Source organism: Salvelinus namaycush, chromosome 16, assembly GCF_016432855.1.
Source record: "Salvelinus namaycush isolate Seneca chromosome 16, SaNama_1.0, whole genome shotgun sequence".
Lineage (NCBI taxonomy): Eukaryota > Metazoa > Chordata > Actinopteri > Salmoniformes > Salmonidae > Salvelinus > Salvelinus namaycush.
The window spans coordinates 17,754,463-17,764,431 of NC_052322.1; the positions used below are offsets into that span (position 1 = coordinate 17,754,463).

The 9,969-nt window shown below is 45.6% G+C and overlaps 1 protein-coding gene across 1 annotated transcript; it reads left to right on the forward strand.

Annotated features, from left to right (window-relative positions):
* The first annotated feature begins 285 nt into the window (after positions 1 to 285).
* Positions 286 to 9,669, forward strand: LOC120061096 (lysine-specific demethylase 9-like). The gene is made up of 7 exons (XM_039010634.1): positions 286 to 959; positions 1,233 to 1,864; positions 4,579 to 4,716; positions 6,159 to 6,301; positions 7,312 to 7,479; positions 7,744 to 7,852; positions 8,280 to 9,669. The coding sequence occupies exons 1-7, from the start codon at positions 383 to 385 to the stop codon at positions 8,886 to 8,888; spliced, it is 2,376 nt and encodes a 791-aa protein (XP_038866562.1). The 5' UTR covers positions 286 to 382; the 3' UTR covers positions 8,889 to 9,669.
* Positions 9,670 to 9,969: the final 300 nt, after the last annotated feature.

Genomic DNA, 9,969 nt, shown 5'->3' on the forward strand with positions numbered 1-9,969 from the left:
AACATGATATGCATAGAACCGACAGCTCATTACCAAATTACATTTGAAATGTTTTGAACAGTGCGCGCCATAGCGCGGGACAGACATTCAGTAGGCTATCTGTCAGAGGCGCTCAGGTTATAGAAAACATTACGTCAGCTGTAGTGATTGCGTGCAGAGACGCACGTATTGCCCAAAAAGGAACTTCAACTCCCATACAGCCCATGCAACTCGAAAACTACACAACCCGTAGAGCTCACATACTGAGCGTGCGCATCAAGTGCGGGTAGAGCAGAAAGGGTGAATAAACTGCAAATACAGGATCGCTGGATGCATACAAGAACTACAAATTCAGATCGAGTTGCGCAGTATGAATTTCTAGCCATTTAAATATACGTGCAAAATGGCTGCACAGGTCGACTTGGGCCGTATTAAAGTAGAAAATAATGTAAGGGACAGTCTTGGTAAATTAGCCAAAGAAAAGAAGAAAAAGAACAAGAGGGAGCTGTCACCGTCAGCGGATAAACGCCAGCGTTCATCCGAAAAGGAAGCAAAGAAAGTGAAGCTCCATCATCATCATCACCACCACCATCACCCACAAGATGTTCAACAGCAGCGAATACACCAGCCGCATCAGAATGGTCAACCACAACCACGCAACTCCAGCACCGAAAAACCTACTCTGCACCACCAGCATTATCACCACCATCACCACAACAACACCAAAGGCGCAAAGGACACGCACCCTCAACCTCCTCTGCCTGCGCAGAAGGTGATATCTGCAGCAGCCAAGTTGGACAGGGGGAAAAAAACGGTTCTGCCGCCTGGACAGTTCACTTTCACGCCCCTCAAAGTGGCCAAGCCCAAGGCCAAGATACAGGAGAACAAGGAAAAGCACAGTGAGAATGAGCTCAAACTCAAGAAGGAAAACACAGAGGCTAACGTGAAACATGGAGTAGGCCTATGTAAGAAAAATAAAGGTAGGTTATTCTTACATATTCTATTCCATTCTATTATATTAATTCTTAATGTCACCACTCTTAATTGCTTGAATCGTATGCAAACTTACAATTAAGGCAGACAAACGGACTAATCTGTTTGTTTACACATTGAAAAGAAGCAGCCAGGTGATGCACATGCAAGGTGCGTAAACAGGTGATGATGTTTTGCATACTCGTAGTTGTGAACCAATTGCAATTTTGGTATGGACAAATTATGTGCATGGTAATGAGCTATCGTCTTCCTACCTCCAGAGCCCCCTCATGATGAGAACAGCCAGTCCCTGGAGGTGTACCTGTTGAGGAAGAGGAAGAAGAAGAGGAGGCGTCGTGAGGATGAGCGTGGTAAGAAGATCCGCACATTCAACAAGGAGGTCCAGACTGTGTATGGAGGTCTGGCTGACCACAGTCCTTCAGCTCGCCTTGGCCATGTGAAGGAGGGGAAACACTGCCAGCCTGGTACAGGCCCCAACAACCACCACACTCCTAAAGGTGTACACAACCACACCCACCCCCCCTTCCTGTCCCCCCAAGACCACTTCATCCGCAGCTCGTCTCTACAGACAGGCACCGTCTACGGACGCTTCATCCACGAGGAGCGCCAGGCCAACGGCGGAGCGTCGGTCCTGCACGCCTACGCTGATGAGCTGTCCTCTCTACGGCCCGTGGAGATGGAGCGCTTCACCCAGGAGTTCCTAGAGCTGGCCTTCTCTGAGAGACCCCGAGGGGCAGCCCGCTACGCCCTGGCTGTGGTGCACGGGGCTGCTGCCTTCCTACCTGACTTCCTGGACTACTTTGCCTTCAACTTCCCCTCCACGCCGGTCAAGATGGAGATCCTGGGGAAGAAGGATATAGAGACCACTACTATCGCAAACTTCCACTCTCAGGTATAGTATTAAAAACATAATGGAAATGGCCTGTCAGTGACCTGTCAGTGACCTCCATTTCAGTTAGTCAGTGATGTGTACACCAAGGAACTTGAAGCTTTTCATCTTCCCCACTGCAGTCCTGTCGATGTAGATAGGGGGGTGCACCCTCTGCTGTTTCCTGAAGTCCAACAATCATCTCCTTTGTTTTGTTGATGTTGAGTGAGAGGGTGTTTTCCAGGCACCACACTCCCAGAGCCCTCACCTCCTCCCTGTAGGCTGTCTCGGCATCTTTGGTAATCAAGCCTACTACTGTTGTGTCGTCTGCAAACTTGATGATGGAGGCATGAGTTGGAGGTGTGCTTGGCCACACAGTCATGGGTGAACAGGGATTACAGGAGGGGGCTGATCATGCACCCTTGTGGGGCCCCAGTGTTGAGGATCAGCGGAGTGAAGGTGATGTTTCCTACCTTCACCACCTGGGGACGGTGCGTCAGGAAGTCCAGGACCCAGGTGCACAGGGCGGGGTTCAGGCCCAGGGCCTCGAACTTAGTGATGAGCTTGGATGGTACTATGGTGTTGAATGTTGAGCTATAGTCAATAAACAGCATTCTTACATAGGTATTCCTCTTGTCCAGATGGGATAGGGCAGTTTGCAGTGCGATGGCGATTGCATCGTCTGTGGATCTATTGGGGTGGATCTAAGAATGTGTTTAGCCTGTCCGGAAGCAAGACGTCGGTCTCGGTGACGTGGCTGGTTTTCCTTTTGTAGTCTGTGATTGTCTGTAGTCCCTGCCATATGCGTCTCGTGTCTGAGCCGTTGAATTGCGACTCCACTTTATCTCTATACTGACATTTAGCTTGTTTGATTGCCTTGTGGAGTGAATAACTACACTGTTTATGTTCTGCCATATTACCAGTCACCCTGCCATGGTAAAATGCGGTGGTTCGCGCTTTCAGTTTTGAGCGACTGCTACCATCTATCCACGGTTTCTGGTTACGGTAGGTTGTAATAGTCACAGTGGGTACTACATCTCCTATACCCTTCCTTATGAACTCAGTCACCGTATCCGTGTATGCATCTAGATTATTTTCGAAAGCTACCCGGAACATATTCCAGTCCACGTGATCAAAACAATCATGAAGCGTGGATTCCGATTGGGCAGACCAGTGTTGAATAGTACGAAGCACGGCCACTTCCTGTTTGAGTTTCTGCCTATAGGACGGGAGGAGCAAGATGGAGTCGTGGTCAGATTTGCCGAAAGGAGTGAGGGGGAGGGCCTTGTAAGCATTCCGGAAGTTTGAATAGCAATGGTCGAGAGTCTTAGTACCGCGATTAGCACATTCAATATATTGATAGAACTTCGGCAGCCTAGTCCTCAGATTTGCTTTGTTAAAATCCCCAGCTACAATAAATGCAGCCTCAGGATATGTGGTTTCCAGTTTGCACCGTGAAGTTCTTTGAGGGCCGTCAAGGTTTCTGCTTGAGGTGGGATGTAAACGGCGTTGGCGATGACGGGGGAGAATTCTCTTGGGATAATATGGTCACCATTTAATTGTGAGGTATTCTAGTTGGGTGAACAAAAGGACTTGTTCCTGTATGTTACTAGAATTACACCATGAGTTGTTAATCATGAAACACACCCCTCTGCCCTTCTGCTTCCCGGAGAGAGATCTATTCCTGTCTGCGCGATGTACTGAGAATCCTGCTGGCTTTACCGACTCTGACAGAGAGCCATGTTTCCGTGAAACAAAGTATGTTTCTCTGGAAAGAAATCCTTGTTCTAAGCTCATCAACTTTGTTATCCAGAGACTGAACTTTAGCGAGTAATATACTCTGAAGCGATGCGTGGTGTGCGCGCCTCCTAAATCGAACCAGCAATGTTTTGGCCTCTGGAATAAGTTCAATTGCTCTGGGGAGAGTGGATAATGGATCTGCTCCAGGGAAGTCATATTCCTGGTCGTAATGCAGGTAGTTCTGGTGAGTTACCGCCGCTCTAATATCCAATAGTTCTTCCCGGCTGTATGTAATGACACAAAACATTTCCTGAACTAATGATGTAAAAAAAATAGTACATAAAAAAACAAAATACTGCAAAGTTTTCTAAGAGCTAGTCGCGATGCTGCCATCTCCGTCGGCGCCATCTTCCATTCCACTTTTCCCCGGGCACAGAAGACATGAATGTTGATTAAGGGAGCCCCCCGCATAATCTCTGATTCAGAGGGGTTGGGTTAAATGCGGAAGACACATTTCAGTTGAATGCATTCAGTTGTACAACTGACTAGGTATCCCCTTTCCTTTCCTTCATAGGGCTGATAGCACCACACACACACACACACACACACACACACACACACACACACACACACACACACACACACACAGACACACACACACACACAGTGCTCTGTGCAGTTTACACAGACAATTAGCCTAGGCCTAATTTAATGCAGCTGTTCCACTGGAATATCCAAGGGCTACTAATGGGTTCAGGGGAGCTAAATTAATGCATGGTGAATGTTGTCTTTAGGGCACTGCTTGATTATACTGCACTAACTAGCGTTATCTAAATGTTGGAAAGCCTTGCACGGCTCCATGCTCAACTAACCATCCAGCCGGGTCAGTGTTAATCCGATATCCTAATTATATATCCTAAAACCAATGCGTGTTGGCAATGCATTAATTTCAGGTTTAGCCAAATCAACATGACCTCTCCCTCTGTGTGTGTCTGCAGGTGGGTCGGACCTACTGCTCGGGGACGTACAGGGCCGGTCCTATGAGACAGATCAGTCTGGTGGGAGCCATGGCTGAGGAGGTGGGGGACTACTTCCCAGAGTTCCTGGACATGCTGGAGGAGTCCCCCTTTCTAAAGGTCAGTCGGATGAAAAAGGCAGGGATGATTTTGTTTAGAATTCACCCTATCATTAACAGATGTAGTGTCGTTGGATTCAGTTTTACTGGCCTACTGGGCCTTGTAAGTAGTTTAGAACATATATACTGAACAAAAATAGAAACGCAACATGCAACAATTTCAAAGATTTTGCTGCGTTACAGTTCATATGAGGAAATCAGTCAATTGAAATCAATTCCTTAGAACTTAATCTATTGACTGGGAATACAGATATGCGTCTGTTGGTCACAGAAGCCTTAAAAAAAAAAAGTAGGGACGTGGATCAGAAAATCAGTCAGTATCTGGTGTGACCACTATTTGCCTCATGCAGAGAGCGAAACATCTCCTTCACATAGAGTTGATCAGGCTGTTGATTGTGGAATGTTGTCACACTCCTCTTCAATGGCTGTGCGAAGATGCTGGATATTGGCGGGAACTGGAACACGCTGTCATATACGTCCATCCAGAAAATCCCAAACATGTTCAATGGGTGATATGTCTGTATGCAGGCCATGGAAGAACTGGAACATTTTCAGCTTCCAGGAATTGTGTACAGATCCTTGCGACATGGGGCCATGCATTATCATGCCAAAATATGAGGTGTGGGTGGCGGATGACTGGCACGACAATGGGCCTCAGGATTTCGTCACGGTATCTCTGTGCATTCAAACTGCCATTGATAAAATTCAGTTGTGTCTGTTGTCCGTAGCTTATGCCTGCCCATACCATAACCTCACTGCCACAATGGCAAATCGCTCACCCACGCAACGCCATACACGTGGTCTGCGGTTGTGAAGCTGATTGGACGTACTGCCAAATTCTCGAAAACGACGTTGGAGGTGGCTTGTGGTAGAGAAATTAACATAAAATTATCTAGCAACAGCTCTGGTGGACATTCCTGCAGTCAGCATACCAATTGCACGCTCCCTCAAAACATGACATCCGTGGCATTGTGTTGTGACAAAACTGCACGTTTTAGAGTGGCCTTTTATTGTCCCCAGCACAAGGTGCACCTGTGTAATGATCATGTTGTTTAATCAGCTGCTTGACATGCCACACCTGTCAGGTGGATTGATTATCTTGGCAAAGTAGAAATACTCACTAACAGGGATGTAACAATGTGCAACATTTTTGAGTAATATACTTGTGTGTATAACACTTTTCTGGGATTGTTTATTTCAGTTCATTAAACATGGGAACAACACTTTACATGTTGCTTTTAGATTTTTGTTCTGTGTACATGGATTCATTTTATGTTTTTGTGAATAGAGTACATATAATTTACGGACAAAGTGAGACAGAAATGGTTTTTACTTGGTATTTCTGTCTCAATGTGCGCATCTTGAATTACTCCAAATCTGCTATGTGTATTACAGTATATATTACAGTTTGTTGCTCTAACCCTCTGTGTCTTGTCCATCCAGATGACCCTGCCTTGGGGCAGTCTCTCCAGTCTGAAGCTGGACTGTCGTTCCCAGAGTGATGACGGACCCATCATGTGGGTCCGGCCGGGCGAGCAGATGGTGCCAACTGCTGACATGCCCAAGTCTCCCTTCAAAAGGCGCAGGTAGATCCCATGACAAGACTTTTATCTTAGTAATACATACAGTATAAGCCTATTTAAGAGCATCTTCCTAATATTGAGTTATACCCCCCCCCCCCCCCCCCCCTTTGACTTCAGAACAGCCTCAATTTGTCAGGGCATGGACTCTACAAGGTGTTGAAAGCGTTCCACAGGGATGCTGGCCCATGTTGACTTCAATGCTTCCCACAGTTGTGTCAAGTTGGCTGGATGGCCTTTGTGCGGTGGACCATTCTTGATATACACAGGAAACTGTTGAGCTTAAAAACTCAGCAGTGTTGCAGTTCTTGACACAAAACGGTGCGCCTGTCTTGCCCATTCACCCTCTGAATGGCACACATACAGTCCATGTCTCAATCGTCTCAAGGCTTAAAAATCTTTCTTTAACCTTTCTCATCCCCTTCATCTCTACTGATTCTAACAAATGGATCACTAGTCACTTTGTTAATGCCACTGTAATAATGATGTTTACATATCTTGCATTACTCTTCCCATATGTATATACTGTATTTTATACCATCTATTGCATCTTGCCTATGCCGCTCTGTCATTGCTCATCCATATATGTATATGTACATATTCCTATTCCATCCCTTTACTTAGATTTGTGTGTATTAGGTAGTTGTTGTGGAACTGTTAGATTACTTGTTAGATATTGCTGCACTGTCAGAACTAGAAGCACAACCATGTGTATGTGACCAATAAAATGTGATTTGATTTGAAGTGGATTTAACATCAATAAGTTACATCAATAAGGGATCATAACTTTCACCTGGATTCACCTGGTCAGTCTATGTCATGGAAAGAGCAGGTGTTCTTAATGTTTTGTATAGTCAGTGTAGTTTTCCAGAGTCAGGATCATTAAATAGTTTAGCTCTACTTGGCCCTTCTAGCCATGATGTCATTTCAGCCTGCATTACCCTGGGTAACTTCGGCTATGCCTCACTGCGGGTGGATGACTGTAGTACTACCTGCTCTCCCTCTCCTCCTTGCAGGTCCATGAATGAGATAAAGAACCTTCACTACCTGCCTAGGACCAGTGAGCCCAGAGAGGTGCTGTTTGAGGACCGGACCAGGGCTCATGCCGACCACGTGGGCCAGAGCTTTGACTGGCAGAGTACGGCAGCAGTGGGCGTGCTGAAGGCTGTGCAGTTTGGAGAGTGGTGGGTTTCTAGTATCGTTTGGGGAATGATGAGTGTTGATGAAGTGTTTGGCATTCATTCGGCTCTGCTCTCAGCTGCGATGCAGTATGAATGTACTGGTGAAAGAATTCCAGTTTGGGAAGCTTCATCCAGTGATACTGTTGTCATAAAGGATGCCTGTTATTTGTTATAAACCACTGAGTTTCCTGATTTGTATCAACATTTATTTAGGTGTGATCCATATGTCCGGTGAGCTAACTATTGTGACGGTTCTTTGATCAACAGGAGTGAGCGTCCGAGGATAACCAAAGATGCGGTGTGTTTCCACGCGGAGGACTTTAACGATGTGGTCCAGAGGCTGCAGCTGGATCTGTACGAGCCCCCCGTGTCTCAGGTAGGAACTGAGCTCTCATTGAACCTTGAACATGTTATGGTGATGCATGATTCTTCTCTGTGTGGGATGATAGCTGGTCAAATGTCCGATTTTAATGCAGAAAGCTTCAGCGGAGATGACATAATATGCCATTTAGTGAGTTAGTTTAGAGCTTTAATTAGCGGAACGAGAGGCTTAATTTTGGCCACAGAGAATGACCAGACGTGTATGATCTTCATTTTCGAGAGTTCGTAGTGTTGACCTTGATACCAGACACGTCAGGCTTACTTTTTATGTTTGGGAAGGATCAGGATTAAAAAAAGGTCAATGGCCGAAAAACGTTGACACAGTGAACAGCATGGTGTTTTGTGGGAGTAATCCTCGTTTTACAATGAGGAGAAATTAGGAGGATCAGGTAGGCCTACCCGTAATCCTCATCTCCCTGCAGTGTGTCCAGTGGGTGGACGATGCCAAGCTGAACCAGCTGAGGCGGGAGGGCATCCGCTATGTCCGCGTGCAGCTGTGTGACGACGACATCTACTTCATCCCCCGGAACGTTATCCACCAGTTCAAGACTGTCTCGGCAGTCTGCAGCCTGGCCTGGCACATCCGCCTCAGACAGTACCATGAGGAGAAGGACGGGGGGGAGCACGCCCAACACAAGCCCAACGACCAGAACATAACATCAGGTAAAATATTTTCATCCTCCCTCTCCCCGGCCCAGTCAGATGCCAAAGTGCTCCACTGCGCTGGTCCAGCACAGAGAGACAGGACCCAGGGAGGGGTGGCCAAGACAGAGGAACCAGTGTTTCAGAAGCCTGCTACTCCACCCAGAGAGCCCCAACCAGCCCCTCCTCAGTCTGCCAAGTCTGCCCACCTGCGACCTCCCTACCCAGGCATCAGCCCCCTGCCACCTGTCTCTTCTGGTTCTAACCCCCCCACACTGGAGCCCAGGCTTCCACAGGCCCTGGTCCGTCCTCCTCCTGGTCTAAACTACAACTCCCCCCGACCCTACCATGATGTACAGCGTCACTGCCCCACTGACTTCCTCAAATGACCTCCGCTCCCCTTTACTCCTTTACCTACTTTACCCTCTGAGGTAGAGGAGCTTATTTAAAGGAGTGCAACTGTGTGCATTTATGACTGACATTCCTATGTAAAAAAAAAAATTATTAAAAGGATTTTCTTTCTTTTTTCTTGAAATTGTTGAACCTTTACCTTTTAAATTATTCCGACTATAATGTATTATTTTTATGTGTAAATGCAGTTTGAGACAAGGCCAGATTTTTTTCTTCTGAGCCGAAGTGTGTAATTTAAATTTAGAAAGATTTGTCAGAAAAAAAGTGTCAGTGTTGTTTTAGTAACTGAAACTTCGATCCCTCTGGGGAGTTTATTCACTTTTTACCGAAGCAACTCGCTTTACCGGTCAAGATAGAGTACCATGGTATATATCATGTACACTGCCTAATTGGTTTTTAAAGGACATGTTTTCCCATCTCAAAAGGTTAAATAAAAAAAAATATATATAGTAAGTGCCTATTAAGTGCAAAATAAAGGGACAGGGTTGACGATTTCATCTTAAGTCAACCATAAATCCTCTCCTGACAGGGGAAATGGAAACTTATTGTTTACAACAGGGAGTGGCAATTGAATGCAAGTTTCACCACATTTTAAAACATCCTAGCCTGTCTATCAATGGATTCAGGGTTGTTACCTGCTTTAAAAACAATGATTTGATTATTAGATGTTCAATGTTTCTTTTGAATTAAAAAAAAATAGGAATAGTTTCATCAGATTAAAACTGGAGTTCAGTTCACGTAACAGGGTCGACCTTAAAATGAGGGACAGACAAAGGAACCTCTGATCACATGAAATAAATAATAATTCTCAGAAATTACTTTGTCAAAGCAACAAAATAACAAGGACTTTACAATGATGGTGAAAACTTGGAGAAAGTTTGGGGTTAAGTGGGTTAAAATCTCCCTGAAAGTGACACAGGGTTGATGGAGGGACATGTCAAAATGCTGAATTGTAGCACTTAAGTAATTCTTTATTCATAAAAAAAAAAAAAGATTTATTGAATTCACCATATTGTCTATATTGAAGGGCACTTATTTGAATATAACAGGATTTAACTA

Excerpts from the sequence above, each read along its gene's own strand:
- LOC120061096 (XM_039010634.1), top strand. The coding sequence starts at position 383 with ATGGCTGCACAGGTCGACTTGGGCCGTATTAAAGTAGAAAATAATGTA. Across the intron at positions 1,865-4,578 it reads TCGCAAACTTCCACTCTCAG|GTGGGTCGGACCTACTGCTC; the intron begins GTATAGTATTAA and ends GTGTGTCTGCAG. Across the intron at positions 4,717-6,158 it reads AGGAGTCCCCCTTTCTAAAG|ATGACCCTGCCTTGGGGCAG; the intron begins GTCAGTCGGATG and ends TTGTCCATCCAG.